Genomic DNA, 27,434 nt, shown 5'->3' on the forward strand with positions numbered 1-27,434 from the left:
GTGATAAAAAGTTCGGATTTTCTACCACCTCATGCACTGGATCAACGGGCTTTGTTCCTGTAACCGAAGAAGATACAATCCTAATTGTTAAAAGTCTTAAAGGTACTTCATCTTCAGGCTATGACAAGATTCTAACAAAAGTAATCAAAGAAAGTATCCATTTCCTGCTGGAGCACTTATTTGGTCGACATTTCTATTGATAATGGCGAATTTCCATTTGATCTTAAAAAAGCTAGGGTTGTCCCATTTTCCAAAGGTGAAGATCCTCTTGCTGTTACGAATTACAGAACTAAATCACTGCTTTCAATCTTTTCTAAAAATCTTGAAAAACCAGTCTACCATAAGCTATTTAGGTTTCTGGCTAAGAAAGAAATTCTTAAAGACAGATAAGTTTGATTAAGACCTAGACATACGACATAAGACGCGCTTTCAACTCTAACACTGTTTATTAACAAAGTGATAGATAAAAGTAAAATTCCTGCAGTGGTTTTGATTGACTTAAAAAAAGCTTTCGATTGTATGGTACATAAAATTTTATTAGGAAAATTAAATCATGTTGGTATTCGTGGCAATTTACTGTCAGGGTTCAGGAATTACCTTAACAAGAGAAAGATCTTTATAGGTAATGATGAGTTAAGTGTTACTGAGATTAATTGTGGCGTACCACAAGGTTCAACACTTGGCCACTCATGGGTGAGTGGGCCACTCATCCAGATGTTGGGGGGTTATCAACGCCGAGAGGCGTGATTAACAGACCTGAGACAGGTTTCACTAAATACTTAGGACTTTTTCTTGATGAAAATCTTTCTTTTGAGCATCATGTCAATGCTGTATATTTAAAAGTTTCGAGGAATTGCGGTATGATAAAAAAACTTAAACATTTTTTTCCAAAAACAATTTTATACCTGCTTTATTTTTCTCTGATCAAATTCCATCTCAAATACTGTTCAATAGTTTGGATGTCAACATTTAAAACTTATACTCAAAGATTGAAAAAAATTAATGATAAAGCTCTTTTACTTATAGGAGATGAGGATTTACAGTCAACAAATAATTTACATAAGGTTGCTTGCTCTATTTTTGCTTACCGATTTCATCATACCCTTTTGCCTGAGTGTTTTCCAAATTTTTTTTTCAAAATATATCAAATTTCCATAGTGTAAATATTAGAACTAAAGATCAACTTAACATTACTCCTACACCTTGCATAAGATCCGATTTTTCTATTGATATAGTCTGCTCTAGGGTGTGGAATGCGTTGCCTAAGGATTTAAAAGAGAAGAGGTCAGTGGGATCATTTAAATTTGCGATAAAAAAGCATTTTGGGTCATTGGGTTGGTTGTTTTTTTTCTTGGGGGAGTGAGGGGTAATGGGTAAGGGAAGGGTAGTTGAAGATAGGTTAAAGAGAATTATGTTGTTTTGGGTTCGTTTCCTTTTACTGATTTGGTTGATTTTGGTAATTGGGTCTCACTTTAGGTAGTGTGGAGTGGATGGATTTTAGTGCTCACGCGAATTGCAGCAATTTATGCTACCTCAACAGGCTATGGCCAAGAGGAAAAGTGTTTACTAATTTAAAGTGATTACTTAACGATTGTATCTTTTTTTTTTGTATGAATTTTTTATATGCTTATTGAATCTATTATTAATAAAACTGAATTGAATTGAAATTGGGGAGTAAAATTCCATTTTACAGCCTAATCACATGTATAGTTTAAATATATTCCTTCAGCTGAAGAGATACTAGAAGCTGAGTCTTCTCTCCATATTGATAGGAAGAACAGTTCACGTGAATATCGCTCCAAAAACTACAAATTTAAAAGTTTCCAGAACCCATTCGGCAAAGAAAGCAAAATCACTGACTTTCCCAACTTTCATAAAACTTGCGTTCAATAATGCAATAGCGGATAACTTTTGTGTGAACTGTGTAACTTAATGTTTAGAGGCAAACGTGGCACCATGTGATAATGTGACTTCTAAAACTACGACTATTGTCATAGCTTTTAAAAGTTCCAAGTCAATTAGCTGTCTCCTAATTTTCTGCCAAAGTCGGGTCAAAATTAGCACGCTAAACTTAAAATTCTTTGTGCCTGAGATGAGCCAGCTCTAAATTGTGGGCTGGCTGGGGGCTGGGGCTGGCCCCAGCACCCCGTTGCCCTTCTTGGCTGAATTGCAATGAAACGGAGATCAGCACCACCAGTAGGAACTGTAAAGTCCAATGTCGTACTCTTTACCTTCACCTCTAGTTTTTGTTGCGATGCCATTTAAGGATAAACAAAAGGGAAGTGATATCAGGGAATTGCAAAATAGGTAGAGGGTAGTCAGAGAAGTGGAATGTAGGTTACAAGACCAGGAAATCCAGATATGGAGTAAAATATATGCTTCAGATTCTCTTGAGGTTTCATGCACCACATATGGTGCAAATAAATTTGCTTTAATTGAAGTTTTAGAATTTAAATTCAATTAAATTTCAATTAAATTTCAACTATCGGGCATTTTGATGTCTCACTGTCGATCATCTGGGATAAAAGAATGTTTGAATTTAGTTAAGACTGATGCCTCGTCCTTATTTTGTCCGAGGTTTGGTCATTGTAAAGGAGTTGAAAAGAAATTGTGAGCCCCAAAAACTCTTGCTCGGAAGGAATTCCAAAAAGAACTGATACCAATTTAGTTTTCGAAAATTTTTAAAAATAAGCAAAAAAATTATAAAAATAGAAAGAACACCGATCAATTCATGGCACGCCGCTGCCGAGAATAATCGTGTCCGCCACCACTGACTTTTATTTCGCCGCGGCTTCGAGGACTAGTTTCGAGGTCTGTTTTTTTTTGCTTTTGAGCAACCAAAACGATCTATTTTTGGATCGGATCGTCAAGTGTGATGAAAAGTACAGCCTATATGACTACAACAGACGTACAATACTGTAGTTGGACACAGATGATCCACCCAGGCACTTCTCGAATACGAAAATACAACCAAAAAAGACCATGGTTACTGTATGGTGGTCAGCGGCTGGTGTGATTCATTACAGCTTTCTGCAACCGGGTCAAACCATCACAACTGAGTCTTATTGTGAGGAAATCGATGAAGTATAACGAAAATTGCGTCAGCTGCAGCTGGCACTGGTCAATAAAAGAGGTCCGATGCTCCACAACAACGCCCATCACCCACACAATTCTGCCTCACCCACCATACTTCCCAGACCTCTCGCCAATCTAGACAAGGTAAAAACAACACCTTCGTCGACTTTATCGGATCCCGAGCATTCAGTTTTTACGCAGACAGAATTAATTGACGTGCGTCACGTTGGAAAAAGTGCAGAGAGTCAAATAGCCTAATTTAGACTAAATTGAATAAGTAATCCGTAAGATATTACGGTTTGAACAAGCCTCATAAAATCGGACAAAACTTTTGAAACAACATATTATAAGCATTAAGAAAATTGTGCAATTGTTCATTTATACTGATGAGAAATAGCGGCACTAACCAAAATTAATAGCAAGAGGGACGGATTTTTTCTAACACCCTTGTACAGCTCCACTTGTACAGCTCCTCTTTAATTATTCTTATTGCCCCATTTTGTAATACCTCTATAAGGTAATTAAAAAATTTGTATTGGGGAGAAGGGGCACACAAATTTTCCTCTAATGTCCTGCAGTTGACAGTCTCTTGTTTTATATAATAAAATGATGTTTCAGACTTGGACATTTGCACTTTTTTTTATCCCCATTGTCTAGCAAACTTTTCCCGTTCTGTAATGCCACAATCGTTTGTTGTGACAATTTCCAATCTCGCTATTTTTTAATTTACTAAAAATTCATATAAGCGAATTCTATGTTTATTGTCTAGTGTTATGAGCAAGCTCGTAGCACGTGAAAGCAGCACAAATTTTCAGAAATTCTCAGCAATGTTTACGATAATGCTTGTTCAATTAGGTTTAATTTTAGTGGTCGCTTACCTTTGCATTATTTTTCTCGGAAGCAAAGCACCTCCTGGACATGAAGTTAGGTAAAAACTTACTAGGGTATGAAGGAACGGATCTTCAAATGCTCTATCAGTATCCGACCGCGCCAAGGCACCCACAACACGCATGAGTCCAACTTTGTCCTTTTGTTTTGCCGTTTGCATAGTATAGTACATTGCCAAAGTATAGGCCACATCATTTTCATAAATATAAGTTGTGTAAGCATCCGGCACCGGACCTGCAAAGAGATCAATCAAGATACAGAGTCACCCAACTGGCAGTGTCACAATTTTGCCCACCCTTGTCAAGGTGTATATGAGTTTATATAGATGACTTACTAGAGTCTGATGAAGAGCAATCGATTATTTTAAATCCTAGGTTTAAAGCCGGAGGACAGAAAAATAGAAGAATTAAACTAGAACGAATAGACACTGCTAACTTGAGGGCAAGTAAAGATCACTGACCATTCTTACTTCATAGAACTATCTTATCTCTGGAGAAATTTTTAATTGTAGCATGACTTACCAGATAAACAAGACTAATTTACCAAAAATGAAAGATAAACAAGTTCTAGATAGTTTTATAATTTAATATTAAACCGAAAGAAAACAATTATAGAGTAACGAAGAAAAGCAAGAAAAGGTTAACTCAGAAAGAATATTTGGACAACGGCAAAGAATTTTCGACAACACTGGACAAGAGCCGAAAAGAACTGGAAAAAACTGAAACAAAACTGAATACCAGCTGCAGAAACAAAGAAACAGGTAAAACTGAAGTTGATGCTTCAGTACCCAGGTCGGGCCTTTACGGATCTAAATAATAAAGCAACAGCTTGTTAATTTTGATACCCAAAAATATCTAATTTCGGGTATACCACTGTCTATATACTATATACTTTCCCAACTATAGATGCCTTTGGGTCCCAAAATTAGCAAACTGTTGCCTGGACTCTATTCCAAAGAGCACCGACCCAATTTTGTGAGAGCCAAGAAAGATAAAACAAAACTACTAAAACCCTCGCTGGTTTCCATTTATTCTTTTTTAAATCCAGTCGGTGAAGAGCTTAGTCCAAATCCAAATCTATTTTCTCTTCACAACATTTAAACATCAAAAATAATATTAAAAGTCTAAAACGCTTGGCGCAACTTCGCAACCATGAGCTAAGACATAATTATCTAGAAATATACCGATGGAAAGTGCAGTCTCCGTCTATCTGATTTGGTTTTTCTGGATATTTTTACCATGGTCGTTATAAAAGGTGCGATCCCGCAATGTTTTATTCGACTTTTTGGGACCATGCTATACTCTTTGCGTCTGGTCTTTACCCTTTGATTCGAGAAAAAAAAAAGTAAGAAAACTCCCTTTCAAGTACGGAAGGAGCAAACGACTTTTTACAAGCGAAACAGCAGATAAGTAGGCTGTTAGCCAAGTCTTTCATTTCCAGATAAAATAAAATTGAAAACATGAACTTACCGGAATGTTCAATGACAGTGAGAGCTGTCTGCCTCTCATCAGGAGGTAGTTTGACACTTAATGCTCTTGCTTGGTCGTCCACTATGAGTGACATCAGTGCTGGCACAAATTTGGTGACTACTGACGGTTCAAGGCGAGGTTCCTTAAATTCCTGTAAAATATTCAAGAACATAACAGCCGAAACTAGTTTTATTTTCAATATTCAATACTACTTTTACTATTAATATAGAACGTAATTTATCAAAAATAGAGAAAATCATACATTCGATGATTCATTTTCTTTGATACAAACTTATACAAATTAAGAAACATATTTTTTCTTACTAGTCCGTCATTTTTATCACTGCGCGATATCTATAATTTTTAATTCAAATTTTTATGGTCTATTTTTATTTTTATGGTTGGAAAATTACTTGACTTAAAATGTAAAGTTTCCAGCTTGAATGATTTTCCAGCGAATTAGCAGTCCAAATAACATATAACAAACAATACCAAATAACATAATATAACAACCAAATAACAAGCGGCAGCATCAATGACAAACATATTGGTGGAGGGGGGGGCAAGGGAGGATAAACTAACCAAATTAAAAAAAACATAACCTTTTACACCAACATCAATGCCACACAGAAAAAAAAATGAACTTGTACTAATTAAATGACCAATTTCAGAAGTAAAGATGGTAAAAAACAAACCGATTATCATTTCCTAAGTGAACAAAGAGCACTAATTCTTTTTTTTCTTGCCAAACCAAGCTTTGGCATGGGGGGGGGGGTGATCACCAACAACACTCAGCAGCCCAAGACCCGGGGGGTTGGGCTAAGGAAAAAATTGAGCAAAATTTATTTTTAAAAGAAAGCATAACAGTTATGGAGATATTCGACGAGACTTGATATATTGGGGAAAGATGAAATGAGCCCGAGGGTCCCCTCCTTACTGCGTATACACTTGGGAGTTTTTTTTTGCGCTTATGTGTATTCGTGAAATCCCAACCCGGCTGAATTCTCAACTCTTTGAACTGTCTTTTATCTACACCAAAGAAAGTAGAAATAATTAATAGAGAGGAAACTCTAATTTGTCTTCTTATAAAAATAGAAAAGCCATCTGGCGTTACTCAGCAAGATTATAAACTTTATACTAAAAACATGAATAATTTCTTTCTTTATTTTTCACATTGGGCAGAAAACATGCCTACTTTTAGAAAATCCCAGGTTGAATCTCGATGAGTTTGGGCCTTTACCTAAAATTAAGCAAGTATTAAATTAAACTTAAATTGAAGTTCAAGACAATTTTCCAGGATTATTTTTAGGAGGGGGGGGATATTTTTTCGAGGGGGGAAGGAGTTGTAAGAAAAACTTAAAAACGCATCAAAAATACATATTTGTTACGTTTTTATGAGTTGGACGAAAATTTCGTGGGGGGTTCAGAACCGGCACCCTTCCCCCTCCTGGATAAGGCCTTGTTTATAGCTCCTACTGTTCGGGGCGCTTTTCCTAGTCCTGCTATTAACGCTGCACTGTTAGGGGCGCTGACCCAACACTGTACTGACTTTCATCAAACTTGTGTTAGCTCTGTTATCATGTAGGCTATCTGTGGGATAGTTTTTTCAAATAATTGAATAAAACAAACAAATTTTTTCATCCAAAAGTAAGGAGCAACATTAAAATTCAAAACGAACAGTTGCCCCCCTCCTCAATACCTTAATCTTCATACTGAAGTTTCCAGCCCTTTCGAAACAGCTTCCTATTCTAATTAAACGGCTCTTGTATTTCAGAAGTTGTTCTTAAAAAATTGGGACAAACAGTCAAAATTTAGCTTAAAGAGCAAGGTATTGAGGGGGGGGGGCAACCTCATCATATACGGAATAATTTCTGTTTCTTTTTATTTTTAATGTTGCTCCTTACTTTCATTGAAAAAATACTTGTTTTTTTTTTAATTTCTAATCATTTTTCAAATAATGCCGATAAATCAAGCTACCCTCCATGAAACATTCCCTCCCCTCTCGAGAAACTCCTCCCTGGAAATTTCCTCTCACGTAAAATACACTCCCCCCGTAAAATTCCGTCCAGAAAATTCCATCCTCACTGAAAATCCCCACTCCGTAGAATTTCTTGCACAAGAATCAGCCTGAAAAATTCTCCTTAACATACATTCATTTGAAAACGACTTTAAGTTCAAATCATTTTTTCGATTATTCCGGAAATCTCCCCTTCCATGGAAATTATTTCCCAGAAATCCAAACACGCTGAAAATCTCGCCAAGACAATTCCCCCGGAATATCTCTACATGCGAAATTGAGTAGGCAGAGAAAGTAAGACAAACAAAAAGAATTTCGTATAGGTATTCTGTCACCCCCCCCCCCCAGTGTAAAATTTCTCCTGGAAAGTTAACCCCCGGAAATTTCCCTCCACATGAAAAATTATTCCCAAGGATACCCACCCCAAGCACAAATTCCCCCCCCCCTCGAAAAACATCTGTGTTCTTCTTCATAACAAATACTATATGTAAACAATGGGCAAATTTTATAACTTATACCTATCCCCAGGGGTTAGGGGGTGGGTGGGTCATGTTATCTCAAAAGGCATATTTTTGGGACTTTTTTACTATGCTGAACAAAATCTCAAAATTTGGTCGGAGGATTTTGGGGGAAAAAGAGGCGTGGGAGGGGGACTAGTTGCTCTCCAATCTTTTTGGTCACTTAAAAAGGCACTAGAACTTTTAATTTCTGTTCGAATGAGCCCTTTCCCGTTATTCTGTGACTATTGGTTCGATGCGATCACGCCTTGAGAAAAAAGAAATAATAAATAAAAAATAAACATGCATTCTTGATCTTTCTTCTGGTAAAACATATAAAATTCCAAATTTTTGCATATAGGAGCTTGGAATTTCTATAATAGGGTTCTTGGATACGCTGAATCTAAATGATGTGATTTTCATTAACATTTCTTGACTTTTAGGGGGCGTTTCTCCCTTTTTTTGGAAATCAGGCAAATTTTCTGAGGCTCGTAGCTTTTGATGTGTAACACTAAACTTATGTATTTGGAATCAACATAATAAGCTGATTCTTTTGATTTATTTATTGATATCAAAATTTAGTTTTTTAGAATTTTGGCAACTATAGAGCCGCGTCACTCCTAACTTACAGTTCGTTACCACGAACTCTTTGATGAAAACTTTGGGGTGCAAATTTAAGAATGTATTTAAATTAAAAGCAGACTGTTCAAGCTAACTGAGGAGCAAATAATTCATACCTGAGAGCTGATGATTTGCCAAGAGCCAAGACCCAGTGCCATTAATCGAAGAAGAAGAACTAGAATTGTATTATCTCTTGGTAAAGTTTCAGAATTGATGAGGTTATTACAGATCTTCAAACAAAATGACGCAAGAAAAAAAATAACGTGAGGGTCTCCTAAAACCATAGATAGATCGCCGAGTATCTGTTCTTGACCCTTCTTGATGCTATCCAAAAATAACTGGAAAAAAAATTAAAATACTAGAATCTTATAGATAAATATTAATACCAGGTAAATAAATTATCACAATGCTGTTTATCATTTATAATCAAAATGAAATGAAAGTACATTATAACGACTTTTCAATAAAAAAAAGATAGGAAAATATATATAATGATATGATCTGATCAAAACTCTGATCTGATCATATCAAAAATGATATGATCTGATCAAAAATGATATAATGATAATGATCAAAACTCGAATATCTCAGTCCCATGTCCATAAGATTTAACTTACCGAAAAAATGGAGACTATAAAAGACTATATAAGAATATAAAAGACTATTAAGACTATAAATACAAAAATTAAAAATAAATAAGAAAAACGAAAGAAATTCACATTTGATTAAATATACTTGTGGTTTAAATACACGTTCTAAAAAATATTGAACATAGCGGCAAAAACACAACACCGATCCAGACAAACTGTGGTATGTTATCGTGCAAGTTCGCAATGCTGAATATCATCGTCTAATATGAGATTGTAATAAAATAAAACGATCTGCCTATGTAAAAACCTTGCATATAACCTAAGTGGTATATTGAATTCTTTCTCACTTCCAATAGGAAGTAGAATAAACAAGGGCTGCGTTTGATACTTACCTCTGAGGAACTTTCAACCGGTAAAAACTGTTGGAAGAAGAAAGTGAAATGATCAACTTGCATCAGACCGACTCTCCTATTTATTATTCAGTAGGAGTCAGTGGCTTATACTTAAGCAAACCATACGTATTAAATGTTATGTCTAGTCAAAAAGAAAGAAAACTGGAAAAATAGACTATTTATAAATAATATTTAGAAGAATTTTAAATACAAAATAGTTAATTAATAAAAATAATTAAACCTTGTTTAACCATACATAATTTATATTTTTGTTTATTTTTATACAGCAAAATCATTATTTGCTATCGAAACTGCCGATTCATCACAATTTAGTAATGAAACGGTAAAACCAAAACTTGACAGAGTAGGTAATTGTTGATGGTCACATATGAGCAAGGTAAAGAATGCGTCACTGGACTTAACAGTCCCTACCGACGGTACTGATCTTCGTTTCATGACCCTTCAGCCAGGAAGTGCAATGGGGGGGGGGGCTCATCTTGTGCTTTCGTTAGGTTAGGTTAGGTTACACAACCTTCCTGTTTAGCTTCCAAAGATTTGTCCAGGTGCCCATTTAGAGCTCAGTCGCCTCTGGATGAGCTTGCAGAGTCAGGCCATTGACCCCCGTTCTACACTAAATAACCAACGACACGAGGACTCGAACTCCGCTCCCCACAGACACAGGATTTGAAGTCTAGCGTGCTAACCACTCGGATCACATATGCGTCCCGTAGAGTTATTTATATGTATGTATGTATTTCCAAAAAAGCCATCGGGCCGTAGGAAAAACAACCGAACATAAACATAACAAAACCAACAAAAAACACAAATAAATTAAAAAGAAAAAACGTTAGAAAAAAACGTATATTTAGGATAATTGTTCGGATTAAGTTGCTTATAGATTCCATTAACCTGCAGTTATTTAAATAAGTATACTATGACAGAAACGGCCAAGGAAATTATAAAAAAGCAGCCTTCTGTCTCTAGATAAATGCATAGAAGAAAGTCGGATGCAAATAATACTATTATACGATGAATTATCTATAGCATCAACACGATGCTTTTTTATTTGGATTTTTTTGTATTTCAATAAAACACATATTATTCCTCGCTATCGTAAATGCCAAGAATTTCAACCGAACTTAAAAATTTCTCAGCAAAAACACAATTTAGTAGGTAGTTGCTGAAACTCGTGAGAGCTGGGGAGTCATTGAGCTAGATCATTGCGTCTCAAACTATCTACGCAGTATTTTGCCATGATACAAATATAAGGATATTTTACAGAGTATCCCAAAATTGAATCAAAGTTAATAAAGAAATCAGAGTTTTACAACAATTTTTCTTTCCACACTTAAGCCAGACTGGATACGTAATATTGCAGAAGAAATAATGATATGGCAATCGTTCATATTTTAATCCCACCAATTGAAATTAAATTAGACTTAGTCTGAGTGGGGTTAGATTGTAGCAAGAAATTAAACCTTTGAGAACCATAAAAACAGTATACTGAAACAAGTTTCTCCTACTCAAGGCAAAGGTAAAGAATACCGCGCTGGACTTTACAGTCCTTACCGGTGGTGCTGATCTCCGTTTCACACCCCTTCAGTCAGGAAGCGCAGTGTGGGGTTGGGGCCAGCTATCCTGTACTTTCGCACACCCCTCCTGTCTACCTCCCTCAGATTTCTCTAGGTGCACACCTAGAGCTTGGTCGACTCTGCCTGAGCTTACAGAGTAACGCCACTGACCCACTGCCTTCCAAACCAAACAACCAGCGACCCCAGGACTCGATCCCCTGTCTTCACAGACAGTGGATTTCAAGTTTACTGTACAAACCACTCGGCTAGGACGGCCTACTCAAGGCTCTTCCCAATAAAAGGTTTGAGAGCCACTGAGCTAGATATACTGAAACTTTTTTGTACTTTTCAAGGGTATGCATAATAAGATGCTTCAAGACCACTGAACTAGAGATACTTAATAAAAACTGATAAACTCAAGCGTATTCCCATTAATATGCTCGAGAACCACTGACCTAGAGATACTGAGGAAATGTTGTCTAATTCAAGGATCTCCCCAATAATAGCTTTGATAACCACTAATTTAGAGACACTGAAAAAATTCTTTCCTACTCAAAGGTCTCCCTTATGGTGTTTGATAACCACTGATCAAGAGATGCTGGACCAATATTTTCCAACTCAAGGCTTCAGCAAGACTTTTGATAGACACTAAGTTAGAGATACTGAAATAATTTCTTCCTACTCAAGGGTCTTCCCATTAAGGTACTTGAGAACCATTGAGCTAGAGAGACAGAACCAATATTGTCCAACTCAAGGCTCTCCTCAATAGAATGTTTGAGATCCATTGCTCTTCGCATACTGAAAGAACTTTCTTCTACTCAAGGATCTTGTTTGTAAAATTCTTCTGAAGCTCTGAGCGAGAGATATTAAATAATTTTGATCCACTCAAGGTGCTCCCCAATAAAATGTTTAAGAGCTACAGAGCTAGAAATAGTGAAAAGAATTATCCTAATCAAGGTTCTCCAAATAAAAAGTTTGAGAACCACTGAGCAAGAGAAAATGAAACAATGCTGTCCAACTCGAGGCTCTCTTCAATCAAACATTAGAGAATTCCTGAGCTTGAAACACAATTTTGTCTTACTCAAGAGTCTCTCCGTCAAAATGATCGAAAGCCACTGAACTAGAGATAATGAAACCATTTTGTCCTATAAGCTAGAAACACCGAGACCCTATTGCCCTATTCAAGACACTTCCCAATGCAACGTTTGAGAGGCAATGAGCTAGAAATATTGAAACACTTTTGTTTTACTCAATACTCTCCACACTAAAAAGCTGAACCACTTTATGAGCCACTGAGCTAGAGATACTGAAGCAATTTTAACCCACTCAAGGGTTTCCTCGACATCCTATAAAGTAAATACGCCACTACAAATGTGACCGGCTAATGAAGTACGGTATATTTAGAGCAAAATTTTCAAATTCCAGTTACTTTTGTTAAAGTTTTGAGATATACCTTTTTATTCTGGGCGATAAAAATGCGAAGACCAAATAAACTGCTAAAATGTACTTTTGTGAATTAATATACCAGACTCGAATGCTTTTCAATATCTTTTATTACAAAATTCAACTTGTTCTTCATTGTTTAGTAATAATAGAAAGAAAAAATGTTTACCAACGGTAATAATAGAATCAGTAACCAGTACTATCGTGATTATTTTAACCCAGATGTATAGTCCAAGACAGATAGTACAAGTAATTGATAGGCAAATGTTTAAATGGCTGCAAAGGTAAATGGCGGGAGTAAGTATGGCTCTCTTATTAGACAAATGCTTATTTGTTAGTTTTTGGAAAGGCACGCCTGCCTAGCCTTTAGTCTCAGGAAGGTTGACCAAGAATTTAAAATTGACGTAGGACCGTTAGATTGCCTGGAAAAAGAGGCAAACAAGGCACAAGCGCCTATGGTCTTAAGATGGTTAAAACCACTAAGGTGACGATTATTCAAATTCTATTTTTTTTTGTTTATGATTTTAAGGCATGGCTAATACGCTTACCATTTAAACACATTTTCAGGTAAGTAAATTTTTCTTTTTTTGAATTGGTCTCTTCTATGAAATATATTGTTTCTGAACTAAATAATAGACACGAGGAAATAGGAAACTAAATAAAATAAGACTTTTCATATAAAAAGTCATCTAAAATTCCAAAAGTAACAAATAATTCTAAATATGATGTTTATTTGTATTTCGTTACTACAAAATTACTACAGAGGTGGAGGTTATTATTGGTTAAACGTATAGAGCTACAATAGAAAACATAAAAAACAAAATAAGTAAAGAAAATAGGCAATGTTGCCCAGTCTCATTTCAGAATTCAAAATCCAGGAAAATAAAAAATTGTTTTCCTAAAATTATAAAAATAAAACATAATTATAAGAATGCTATGTATTTTTAATCAAGTATTATAAAGTTATTGAGCAACTAATCTAGATATCATACTTTGAAAAATACCCCAGAAGCCGGCAATTTCCGGTTATATATGGAAACATACAACAAAAACATACGAAGAGCTTAAGCAAAGAGAATAGGGCAAATGTCAGATTCAGATCTTTGGCAACTTGATTCGTGCCACACTGGAATTTAAAATTTTGTGAAATTGAAAACTCTTTTTCTAAAAATTTTAAATAAAAAACAAAATTTACAAAAATGCCATCTATTTGCAATTATATATTCTTAAGTCTACCGAAAAAAATTGAAAAAGGATTCGAGAAGTTAAGGTTGTTGCGTTATACATAAAAAACATACAATAGAAAATATAAAGAAGGAACTTAGCAAAGAAAATAAGAGATAGAATATAATTGAAGCTTTGGCATCCTCAGCTGTATCATATCAGAATTTAAAACTCTGCATATATTTATATATATATATATCAGAATATATATATATATATATATATATATATATATATTTATATATATATATATCAGAATATATATATATATATATATATATATATATTTTATTCTAAAACAAAAAGAAATTCAAACGAAAATGTTGTCTATTTGTAACTACGTCTTCTAGAGACAACTAAAGTACAATTTACAAAGGATAAAAAAAAAATTAGATTTGGGTTAAACGCAAGTACTGATAAGGCTTACGTATAAAAAAAACAATAAACTGTACGTGTATAACCCTTATTCTCCACGCCCGTTCATAATTGGAAAAAATTGTACACCAAATGTTTTCAATTATCCCAGCAAGTTTAAAGTTGTTGTTGTTAAACTTGCACAACTGCCATTTTGTTACATTAGCAGAGTCGGTAATTTCTCCTTACTATAATCTCAATAAAAAAAAAAACTCCCAAAATTCAATTGATTTTCGATTTCATTAACTCATATTTGGCAAAACAAAATATTAGACTTTTCTTCTTTCCATTCTTAAATACACACATGACACAAAAGTCGGCAGCCTATTGGCTTCGAATAGCCCACGTACAATTTTTAGCACGGGAAATAGGACTCACTTCTGTTAATTTTTAACACACAGAGAGAAGCGTATACAATTTTTTTCGGATTTTCATGTACAAGGCGCATAATTTTAAGAATTATACGCGTTATTCACTAGCGTGACCGGTCCCGTACCAACATGCTGCACATGTTAAATGTACGAACATACTAAATTTAAAACTTCCCTGTTGGATTTTATGTATAAAAATAAAAGGTAAAATATAAACACATATATAATAGCAAAGAAAATAAGAACTAAGACACGGTTAAGCAAAGAAAATATGTAATTGAACAGAATTGAATCTTTGAGACATTGGCATGATGGGAATATCACCTAAAGACCGTTAAAACAGACAGTATCGCGTAAATATGCTGAATCAAGTAGTAAAAAAGCCTATAGCACTAGCATAATAAGCAGTGAAGAAGAAAGTGTAAAGCAACGCTCTAGAATTTTTTCCAGTTGTGTTAGATGGCGTTGGGTGCTTATTTATCTGACAACAGCTGGAACCTTTTCTCTCCACACGGTTGAGTTAGATCAAGATGCGTTAACTCCTTAAGATCACGTCCATGTAAAAAAGCAAAAAAAAAAAAAGAAATTCATAAATGTAATAAATAAGAAAATAAGAATAAATAAGAAATTAAAAGTAGAATAGCCAAGGCTCAGGGTGTTTTTTCAAAATTAAAAAAAGTATGGAAGAATAGGAAGATAAGTCTGCAAACCAAGATTAGAATACTAGAAGCTACAGTGATGACAGTGGTCAAATATGGCTCTGAAGCATGGGTGCTCCCAAAAGTGGATGACGATTTGCTAGATGTTTTCCAAAGAAATTGCTTAAGGATTGTTCTGGGTACCCGGCTGACTGACCGTATTTCAAACAATAAGCTGTACAAAAAATGTGGTTTAATACCGCTCTCTAGGGCTATTAATGAAAGAAAAGTTGAGATGGGTAGCGCACGCTCTGCGGATGAAGGATGACAGATTGCCAAAAATTTTCCTTTTTGGTCAACCGTCTAGGGCTAAACGGAGAGCAGGTTGTCCTCGTCTGGGGTGGGAGGACGTCATAAAGAAAGATCTAAAGGAAATGGGAACTTCGTGAGAGGGTGTAAAAAGGGAGGGTTTGAATAGATTGGGATGGAGGAGGAGCGTGCGTAGTTGTGTTGGCCTCAGGCGACTTGGTGCTGCGGTGAGTTGTGTTAGTTTAGTTAGTTAAATGTATTTTGCGCTAAGTGTGGAGTATAAACATATGAAGAACATAAGGTTACCTGCAATTCCCTTGAACGTTTTGCATCAACTTGCTTTTCCCTAAGGCAGGCGTCTATGCACCAGGTAAACTTGTGACATGGATCAACTGACATAATATCGTGTACTTCTAGGTCATGCAATGCCATGAGTAGTTCCGATCGAAGCGTACAGTAATGCCAGTTTTGAGACCTCATAAAAAGAGTTCTGAGGAACTGCAGAACCATGTCATATAATTTGATGTTGTTGCCAATCATATTTGCCAGTTTTTGAACTATTGGCGCTTGTCGACGTATCTGAAAGTAAGAGAGCTAACGTGGAAAACGACACATCTGCACGCAAGGGAATGGAAAGTCCAACTATGACCCATTAAACACAGCCCCACTCCCTTTCCATCTCTCGGAAAATAACATTTGAGAATAACATGCTGAACAAAATAGATATTCGGTTCTTCTGCCCATTAAATGCAGATTTACCCACCTCTGGTAATCATTAGACCCTCTTTAATCCTTGGCTCTAGCCACCAGCCGAATAGCTAATTCTATAACTATTTTAGAATACAGTCTAGGAATAACATCATAAAGAAGTGGATTTTAACTGCCAAGACCTTAGAGCATGTGCGCATTTAGTAAACAAGGAGAGCAAATATCTCGAAAGCTATTTCCTATGAAGCTTGCCAGTCTCCAAACCAGAAACGTACATAAGGAGGCTTTACGACCCAAACCATCAATAGTATCAAATGAACACGATGTTTCACGTAGCTCCTGTTATATTTTCGTGTAATTTGTCCATTTTTACTCCTTGTTCTCAAATTGTGCTCCACCCCTGGTAGAAAACCATGCGTATGTACCGACCTACATACATCTGACGCTTATATCGTACTTGCTGACACAAATAGACGTTTCACACATTGTCATAAATCTAGATGACATCTAAAACAAGACTTTTAAGCTTCTCGCGAAAGCAGTTTTTTATGCTAACATTAAGATGAGTAAAAAATATTTTGAAAAACGGAATAAAAGAGTAATATCATAACGCAGCACAAACAGAAATTGTAGTGTATATGAAGGACAGGGTTAATACCATATCGAGGGTTATAATAAATATAAAGAGGGCTACTCCTTCATAATGGGCTTGCTTTTCAGATAAAATACAATTTTATTACTTTTTTATTTGATTTTATTTTTTATTATCTTATATTTTTTTGTATTTTATTCAAAAAAAAATTGTTCCATTAAAATATCGTTTCAGAAATAAAAGGGAAGTTTTCACTTTAATAGCACCCATAGTCAAAGTTCAAGTCTAAATTCATCCACACATAAAAACTTTTCATGATAAAAATGAACAATTACCACACACAGGAAAATGTCGAAACTTTGTTAGGCTAAATCGTTTTCTGTCTATTTTCTTTTAAATAGGATCAGTTTTACCCAAACCCCTTGTTTTTTGGCACTCCAAATGAATCAAGGGCGCAAGACTTCGGAAAGGGGGAGGGTCACAGCCTAGAATTTTGAGGGATCTTTTTTTCGCTCAACAGAATCGTGTGTGCAAACTAAAAAGCAAAATTAGCCTATGCACAGTCAAAAGCACTAGATGCACCTTCGGGGGGTATTGGCACTACATGGTTTAAAATAAACCATGCAAATTATAATTTTATATCGAAAATGATTTGCTAGATGGTCAAGAAAATAGCTATATTTTCTTTACGTGCAAATGCAGGAAAATGCTTTCAACAAAACGCACATTTTCAGAATCTATCCAAGTTGTTCAATCTAGTTGTTTCATTTTAGTAGTAACAGATATTTGGTTGTTAAAAACTCGCATTCTCATACCAAATTTGTTTATCTTAGTAAACCAGTCTTCCAAGAACTGTATATTTTTTGCTAGAAACAATACTGTGTTTTTTCACAACTAGAATGTCCTCTGCAGGGTATGGTAGAGAAGGTCATCAACATCAATAACAAGAGCAGTTATGTAATTTTAGTAACATCGATCATATAGTGTAAGGTGCTAATTTCTTAGCTAGTGGACCAAAGAATCGATATAGAAACATTATGAAACATATTATTGGTGCGGTTTGTTTAGAAGGTGTAGGAAAAATATTATCGTACTTCTGGGGAAAATTTAAAGATAAATACAGACGATGCTTTCTCCTAGGTGTCTACAACTAATTAATTACCCGTGATAGCCTTCTGTGTTTTTTTGTAATCTCCTCCCTGAAGACTTGCACTCAATCAAATCTGGTGTGATTATGATTAGTTGTGACCACGACTACTTGCTGCGATTACGAGTAATAGCAACTGAGAATACTTGTAACTGCGCCTACTTGCTACTGCAACTGCTACTACTTGAAATTGTAACTACTTGCGATTGCGACTACTTGCGATTGCGACTACTTGTGACTGCAACTACTTGTGGCTTTGACTACTTGCAACTACTCGGAACTGCAACTGCGGCTGTTGTGCTTGCAACTGCGAGTACAATTACTATTACTGCGATTGTGAGCGTGACTGCGACTGCTAATTTTATTGCTAAGACTATTTGGACTGCTACTGCTACAAATATAACTACTACTGCTACCAGTGTCATTACTAGTCAAAATGTTTGGGGGGGGGGAGCAAGAGAGTCGACTGACTGGCTGGTCATTTTTACCGACTGTTTTTGTAAACAATTAGCATATTGTCTGTAAGTGTGACTACTTGCAAGTACTCGGAACTGCAACTGCGGCTGCTTGTGCCTGCAACTGCGAGTACAATTACTATTACTGCGATTGTGAGCGTGACTGCTACTGCTAATTTTACTGCTAAGACTACTTGTACTGCTACTGCTACAACTATAACTACTACTGCTACCAGTCTCGTTACTAGCCAAAATGTTTGAGGGGGGGAGCAAGAGATTCTACTGACTGGCTGGTCATTTTTACCGACTGTTTTTTTCAACAAATAGCATAATGTCTGTAAGTGTGACTACTTGCAAGTACTCGGAACTGCAACTGCGGCTGCTTGTGCCTGCAACTGCGAGTACAATTACTATTACTGCGATTGTGAGCGTGACTGCTACTGCTAATTTTACTGCTAAGACTACTTGTACTGCTACTGCTACAAATATAACTACTACTGCTACCAGTGTCATTACTAGCCAAACTTTTGGGGGGGGAGCAAGAGATTCTACTGACTGGCTGGTCATTTTTACCGACTGTTTTTTGTCAAAAATTAGCATAATGTCTGTTTCGAATACAATACGTAAAATCACTGCACGAGTCGGTAAAACCACTGCATTTACCAACCGAGATTCATATTTCGGTACATATCATGTCGCTATTTTAATGCTGTTTATTTATCCAAATGGAAAGTTGTGGCACCATCTATAAAATCACGGCAGGAGTTGGTAAAATTAATGCGTTTACCGACAAGTTCAAAATGTCTGTATATGATATGTCAGTATTTCCGTGGTCTTCATTGAACCGAACAAAGAATTTTAACGGCGTCAGAAAAATCGCGGCGCAAAGCACCACAATTTTACCGAATTATATTTTTTACCGAGTGGCCAAAAACATTGTGGGGGGCACCCCCCCCCCATACGTGACGGCCCTGACTGGTACTACTACAATAATTGAACTAAATGAAGAATTTAAGTGCATTCAGGTTGTCAAAATCAAACAGTGCGTGGTAACGAACTGTATAGTAAGAGCGACTCGTCTCAATAGTAACCGAAACTCTAAAAACGATGTGAATATCAATAGTTGTATCAAAAGAGTCGGATTTTTGCGCTGATTTGAGACATTTAAGTTTCGTCAAGTTTACTCATATCGATCAAAAGTTAAGAGCCTGAAAAAATCTGCCTTATTTTCAAAACAAGGGAAAACACCCCCCCCCCCAAATAAGTCATAAAATCTTAATGAAAATGACACCATCAGATTCAGCGTATGAGAGAACCTTACAGTAGAGTTTTCAAGCTCCTATCTGCAAAAATGTGGAATTTTGTATTTTTTGCCAGAAGAAAGATCACGGATGCGTGTTTATTTGCCTCTTTTTCCAAGGGGTGATCGTATCGACCCAGAGGTCCTAGAATTTTGCGAGAGGGCTTATTTGAAATCAAATAATCTACCAAGCGTGAAACTAACTCAAATCAGCATCGATAAATAAATGAAACCCAAAACGAACAGAAATTACAATAAATGACGGAGTCAAACTCAAAACGAGCAGAAATTAGCATAAGTTGGGCTCAAAATCCCAATGCCTTCCCAAGGCCAGAACAAAATTTGCACTTTACTGAAAAAATATAAATGTTTTTACTTTTATAACTTTAATAAATCAAATAATATTAATATTTTGATTACTAAATATCAGTATATGTATATTAAACTGACAATGCACATTCATTTGTATTTTTTCAGTAAAGTGCAAAAACACTTAAGTGCAAAATTCATGCTTTGAATATTTAAAATTCGATTTTACTGAGGTACAAGGAACGGGCAATGCGTGCAAGGGGAAATGGGAATGAGGCAAGCTTTTTTAAAACTTTTTGCTTTTTGATGACTTTCTTTATGAGCGAGAGAGAGAGAGAGAGAGAGAGAGAGAGAGAGAGAGAGAGAGAGAGAGAGAGAGAGAGAGAGAGAGAGAGAGAGAGAGAGAGAGAGAGAGAGAGAGAGAGAGAGAGAGAGAGAGCGAGAGAGAGTGAGAGAGCGAGTGAGAGAGCGGGAGAGCGAGAGCGCGAGAGGGAGAGAGAGAGAGGGCAAGGAAGAGAGAGAGAGAGAGAGAGAGAGAGAGAGAGAGAGAGAGAGAGAGAGAGAGAGAGAGAGAGAGAGAGAGAGAGAGAGAGAGAGAGAGAGAGAGAGAGAGACATATACCATTGCTGCTCATTTTAAGGTTTAAGAGCTCTCTAATTGTATGAGAGAGAGAGAGAGAGAGAGAGAGAGAGAGAGAGAGAGAGAGAGAGAGAGAGAGAGAGAGAGAGAGAGAGAGAGAGAGAGAGAGAGAGAGAGAGAGAGAGAGAGAGAGAGAGAGAGAGAGAGAGAGAGAGAGAGAGAGAGAGAGAGAGAGAGAGAGAGAGAGAGAGAGAGAGAGAGAGAGAGAGAGAGAGAGAGAGAGAGAGAGAGAGAGAGAGAGAGAGAGAGAGAGAGAGAGAGACGAGAGAGAGAGAGAGCGAGAGAGAGAGAGAGCGAGAGAGAGAGAGAGCGAGAGAGAGAGCGAGAGCGAGAGAGAGAGAGAGAGAGAGAGAGATATAGAGTGTGAGAGTGAGAGAGAGAGAGAGAGAGCGAGAGAGAAAGAGAGAGAGAGATATATATATACCATTGCTGCTCATTTTAAGGTTTAAGAGCTCTCTAATTGTATGAGAGAGAGAGAGAGAGAGGGAGAAGAACAAGTGGCAAATAGCTTTCGCTCATTATAAGTTTTAATCGCTCTTTACTTTTCGAGTTGCTGCCTGTTTTCCACCATCTGATTTACAGTAGTGGACCAGTTGAACAGTTATTATGGAACAGTTTTAGTAGACAGGAGGTTTCGGTGGTGGAGAAGGATGGAAATGGTTTAGTATACATCTTTTTAGTAGAGAGGAGGTTTCGGTGGTGGAGAATAATGGAACAGTTTCAGCAGACAATTTAGTAGACGGGAGGTTTGGTGGAAAATAATCGAACAGTTTTAGTAGACATCTTTTTAGTTGACAGTTTTAGTAGACAGGAGGTTTCAATTGTGGAGAATAACAGAACAGTTTTAGTAGACGTCTTTTTAGTCGACAGAAGGTTTTAGATGGAGGAAAATAATAGTAACGTTTTAGTAGACAGTTTTAGTAGACAGGAGGTTTAGGGGGTGGAAAATAATGGAACAGTTTCACAAGGCCGTATCCAGGGGGGTACCCGGTTTGAACACCCCCCCCCCCGAAATTTTTGACCGACTCGAAAATTAGTCGAAAATTAGTAAAATCTTAGTAAAAATTAGTAAAATTAGTCAAAACCGAGTCGAAAATTAGTACCCCCCCCCCCCGAACAAAAATCCTGGATCCGCTCTTGCAGTTTCAGCAGACAATTTTAGTAGACGGGAGGTTTAGGTGGTGGAAAATAATCGAACAGTTGTAGTAGACATCTTTTTAGTTGACAGTTTTAGCAGACAGGAGGTTTCAATGGTGGAGAATAATGGAACAGTTTTAATAGACACCTTTTTAGTAGACAGAAGGGGATGGTGGAAAATAATGGAAACGTTTCAGTAGACAGGAGGTTTAGGTGGTGGAAAATAATGGAAGGGTTTTAGTAGACATTTTTTAATAGAGAGTTTTATTAGGCAGGAGATTTAGGTGGTGGATAATAATAAAACAGTATTAGTAGACCTCTTTTTTATCTGAACTGACTTCCAAATAATTATCACCAAACAAAATTTCATATGTTTTCTTTATTTAATCAAATTAAAAAAAAAAGTAAATAAAGCTTTCTGATGATTTTAAACATCTAGCATCGCTAGAGTTGTTAATTAGAAATAATTCACGCAAGAAACTATTATTAGAGACGGAGGATTCCTCCCAGAAATCAATATTTTATAAACTTGCATTGGATGGCAAGTCCAAACTATATAAAATATGCATATTTAAAATAAAGACAAAAAGAAGAAGGTTGAAAGAAAACAAAAAAATTCGAAATGTGACAAATTAGTATTTCAGTGAAATTCTGAAACTTGAGTTGGATGTAATCCCTTCCCTGATCCTGTAGCATCAATCAAAGAGAAAAAAAAGACGTTACTTTCCTATAATTCCTTGGGGAATAGTGTGCTTGACTTTCATTTTTTTTTTTTTTTTATCTTGGATGTATTTTTTGTAAGGCAATCACATTATTCCTAATTTCTGGAGAGACAAATAATTCCGCTTTTTGAAAACCAGGGAAATTTTAGAATCCCTACAAGGTAATCCCTCCCTTAATCCTGTAGCATCAAGCAAAGAGAAAAAGAGGTTACTTTCCTAGAAATAATTCCTTGGGGAAAAGTGTGCTTGACTTTTATTTTTATTTTTTTATATTTGCTGTATTTCCGTAAGGCAATCATATTATTTCTAATTCCTGGAGAGACAGATAATTTCACATTTTGAAATCAGGTTGGTTTTAGAACCTGCTGTATGAAATTGTAAGGTAGTAAATAGAGCCAGAAATCTTTCAGTCATAAGATTTTTTACAAGCAGTCTTTTTTTTACCAAAGGGAAAGAGAAAGGACCAAGGGTGCACGGATTTATAATCTATAAGACTGGGGGGCAACAAGTACGGTCCTGGATCCCTTCTCACCCAAACCCCGTAGAGTTACTTATTACACAATTTTCATCTCAGTGCCATTCAGGTATCATTTATAGAATGACCCAGTTGCTTGCAAATTAATCATTTAAGATTAATTATTATCAAATTATTCCCTGGAACCCCTCTTGGAACATGACCAAAATAGGCATCAGAAAATAAGAGTTAAATTAGGAGTTATAAGATGATAATTATTCATTTTATATTGCATTTTTCAAGTTACATGGTGAAACAAAAGAAACTTTAACTTTATAGAAAGAATCAAATGCACAAAATTTAATTACAAGCTATAACGATTTCATGCTTATGATTCTAAGTAAATTGGGGAATTCTAAGAAATTTTACCTTTAGAGATAGCATCCAACAACAACAACAACAAAAAATCATAATTATAATAATAGGAAGTGGAACTTCTTTTTCGAAGAAAAATCAGCATTAACTAAAAATTAGCATTAACTAAACAAGCAGTATATAAAAGAGTATGTTTAACATAGGAGTACCAAGGTTTTTTATGGAAATGGTTGTCGTATAACTTTGGAGGAATCTCATTCGATTGGAAATCAAAAGTTCTAGTTCCCTAACACTAAATATATCCTACTGATATATCTTAGAATTAGGGGATCATAGTAATAATGGGACGAAATTTTGACGGTAGGCTATCAATTATTATATATCTTAAAAAAAGCTAAATGGGGATCCAAATTACGCCTTGTTTTGTAATCTGATTCTTCTGTTATATCAAAATATTACCTTTTTATGTTTCGAATTGTCCATTGGTATCAGTTGGCTACAGTAAAAATATGACCATGAATTAACAATGAAAAGTCTTTTGACGAAAGTAGGTAAACAAACAAGAAGGATCCATTATCTTAACACCTTACGACAGCGACGTGGTTAGAGCCGTTGTCTCCTAATGGAAGGCTGAGCGGTTCGACCCCGGTTGACGTAAGGAATTTTTGTGGATCTGCTAATTTTTTGTATAATTCTCGAGTGTTTTTTTTTTTTTTTTTTTACATAGACATACCACTGTCTTGCTTTTGAAGGTTGAGGAGTACTGCGGGGTGCGTGAAAACTTATTTGTTAATCCGAACTTTTTGGCCACCAAACGAGCTATTAAGCCCATACTGGATTTCATTTTATCCATGGAGATCTTGTTTATGTTGAAAATTGCATTTTATTTTAATGTCATGTTTTTAGATCCAATTATTATTTATTTATTAGCCTATTATTTTTTTTCCATAGGTACTTCATATGGAAGGGGTGATCGTATAAACTTCGGAAGGGGACTCGTTCGAGTGTAAATCAGAAATTCTAGTGATCTTTTTAAGAGCCCAAAGTTATTGGAGAGCAACCTCCCCCACCAAGTCCTTTTTGCCCTAAATGCATCTGATCAAAATTATGAGATAGTCATTTTATTCGAATTAGTCCACAAGTCAAATAACTATAAGTTCGAAGTTGAAAAAAAAACAAAAAAAAAAACAAAAAAAAAAAAAAAAAACAGCGAAGCAAGGGCTGTAAGTTATGGAAGTCAGTCATTGCTAACATATAAAGGTTTAAATGGAAGCATTGGTCGTATAAAATTTGGAGGGGGCTCATTTAAATGGTAATCGAGAGTTATAGTGCCCTTTTTCAGTGTCAAAAGTGATCAAAGGGCAATCAGCCACCCCATGCCATTTTTCCCTATTTGTATTGAATCTAAATCTTGAAAAAGTCATTTTTTCAAAATAATTCAAATGTCAAACAATTATGCCTCCGGGGTGGACACCCCCTACCCTCTGGGGCAAGGGCTATAACTTATGCAAGTTGCCAATTATTATGCTAACACATAAGGATTTTAATGGGAAAAAAGGGCACGCTAAATCATGGGCCTCTAAAAAGGCTTAGGGTATTAAGGTGAAACTTTAAGGAAATATTGAGGGGAATGCCAAACACTATCAGAACACTGTTCCTGCGAATTGTGAAAGGGGGAACATCAGCAATATCTAAAAACGACCGAGGGTATCAAGTTGAGACTTTCAAGGTATGTTGAGGAGATTGTAAAAGCTAGATAAAAGCTAGATAGCTTTGAGATTGTCAAAGCTAGGCTAGGCAGCCATCCCCTTCCCTCCTTGTTCTTTTTAGGTGCCCTCTCTTCTCAACGCTGATCAAAATTTTGACATTTTCATTTTGTTCAACTGGTGAAAATGTCTCAGACCTATACTTCAAGGGATGCCATGCCCCCATAGCCCCAGGGCAAGGACTGTAATTTACGCAATTTGCCAGTTATTTGCATGCAAGATTTATCATTAAGAAAGGGAGAAGTATTTGATTCTGGGCATTTGAAGTATTTGAAAAAGCTAACGGCATTAAGATGAAACTTTGGAGAATATTTAGGGGTATGTGATACTAAATCAAAAGGCAATATGTGCACCTAGTTTATCGAAAAGAATGATCTACAGTATCTTAAGAACGGCTGAAACTTTCAGTTGAAACGTTCAGGACATGTTGAGGGGAATGTTGAAAAGCAATTGGAGGGCTTTCAGCCACCTCTCATGCCGCTAAGAGTTGCCCTCGCTTCAAAACGATTCGATCAAAATTTAGAAATAAATATATTGTTGAAAATAGTCTAAAACTCAAATAATATGCCCATGGGGATGAAATAACCTCCTGAAGCTTTTGAGAGGGATACCAGGCGCAATGAAACACAACAAAGCCGAACATCCAGTTTATCAAAAAGGAGCATTTGCAATATTTTAAGAATGGCTGATGGTATTAGGTTGAAACTTTCAGGATATGTCGAGGGAAATAATGAAAAGCTATTAAGGGGCAGTCAGCCCCCTTGCAATTTACTGATGCTCCCTTCCTTCCTAACTGATCAAAATTTTGAAAAAAAGCTATTTTATTCAAAAAAGTCAAAAGATCTAGTAACTATGCCTCTGGAATACAATGCCCCCCCCCCACAAAGCTCCCAGAGCAAGGATTGTAAATTATGCAATTTGGCATTTTTTACTTGCAGGATTAATCATTAGGAAAAGAGGGAATGTTTGATTCTAGGGGGTTTGAAAAGGCTAAGAATATTAAGGTGAAACTTTGGGGAATGTTGAGGGGCATGTTAAACTAAATCAAAATATACTATGTACATCTTGTTGATCAAAAAGGCTTATCTGCAATACCTCAAGAACGCCTGAAGGTATTATGTTTGAATTTTCATGACATGTTGAAGAGGCTGTTAAAAAGTGGTCAGAGGGCAGCCAGCCCTCCCCCTCCCATTCTATTTTTAGCTTATATCCCTCCAAAGATATCTAATCAAAATTTTGGAATAGCCATCTTGTTCAAAATTGTTAAAAATTCAAATAACTATGCCTTCGCGGATGACATAACCCTCCACAGTCCCCGGGGCAAGTGTTTCAAGTTCCATAAGTTGCCCTTTGCTTATAAAAAAGGTTAGTTATTGGGAAAGCTACTACTACTACTACTAACAACTCACCGCAGCACCAAGCCGCCTAAGACCAACACAGCTACGCACGCTCCTCCTCCATCCCAATCTATTCAAAGCCGCCCTTTTTACACCCGCCCACGAAATTTCTATTTCATTTACATCTTTCTTTACGACGTCCTCCCACACCACACAAGAATGATATTCTTTCAATCGTAAACAATTTGCCAAAAAGAACGATCTTTGGAAATCTGTCACCCTTCATCTACACAAGATGTCCTAGCCACCTCAACCTTTTTTTAGTTATAGCCTTAAAGAGCGGTATTGAACCACATTGTTCGTATAGCCTATTGCTTGAAATACGTTCAGTCAGCCGGGTACCCAGAACAGTCCTTAAGCAATTTCTCTGGAAAACATCTAGCAAATCTTCATCCGGTTTTCGGAGCGTCCATGCTTCAGAGCCATATTTGACCACTGTCATCACTAGCTTCTAATATTCTAATCTTGGTTTGCAGATTTATCTTCCTATTCTTCCAAACTTTTTTTATCTGTGAAAAAACACCCTGAGCCTTGGCTATTCTACTTTTAACATCTTCACTGCTCCCACCATCTTTACTAATAATACTACCAAAGTAAGTGAAGCTGCCCACCTGATTAATCTTTTCATTACCCAATGTCACCTTTTCCTCTTCACTGATTCCTAGCCTTAGTGACCTAGAATTATTAACACTAATTTTCAAACCTATTCTACCATCCTGTACTTGCAAAACCTTTAAAACCTAACTCATTTTGCTCACACGTTCATCTAGAATACTTCGATCTTAAGAATGATCTACGTCCAGGAGACGTTTTCTTCCCAATTTCAGTCCATGGTCACCATGGGCGCCCATAAGCTGAATTCCAGGGGGGGGGCAAACCTGGTCTAATTGGCACTTTTAACTAAATAATAGAAA

The 27,434-nt window shown here is 36.3% G+C and overlaps 1 protein-coding gene across 1 annotated transcript in view; it reads right to left on the minus strand.

Moving 5' to 3' along the window:
- NELF-B (negative elongation factor B) overlaps positions 1–27,434 on the minus strand; it is a 93,993-nt gene that overhangs the window by 29,150 nt on the left and 37,409 nt on the right. The window contains exons 4-7 of the mRNA XM_089105720.1: positions 15,826–16,098; positions 8,684–8,905; positions 5,433–5,583; positions 4,016–4,197 (exon numbers count right to left, since the gene is read on the minus strand). Of these exons, the coding sequence (XP_088961846.1) occupies positions 4,016–4,197; positions 5,433–5,583; positions 8,684–8,905; positions 15,826–16,098 (828 nt within the window). The remainder of the gene's footprint in view (positions 1–4,015; positions 4,198–5,432; positions 5,584–8,683; positions 8,906–15,825; positions 16,099–27,434) is intronic.

This window comes from Artemia sp. Qi Xiang Cuo, chromosome 20, assembly GCF_049724085.1.
Source record: "Artemia sp. Qi Xiang Cuo chromosome 20, ASM4972408v1, whole genome shotgun sequence".
NCBI lineage: Eukaryota > Metazoa > Arthropoda > Branchiopoda > Anostraca > Artemiidae > Artemia > Artemia sp. Qi Xiang Cuo.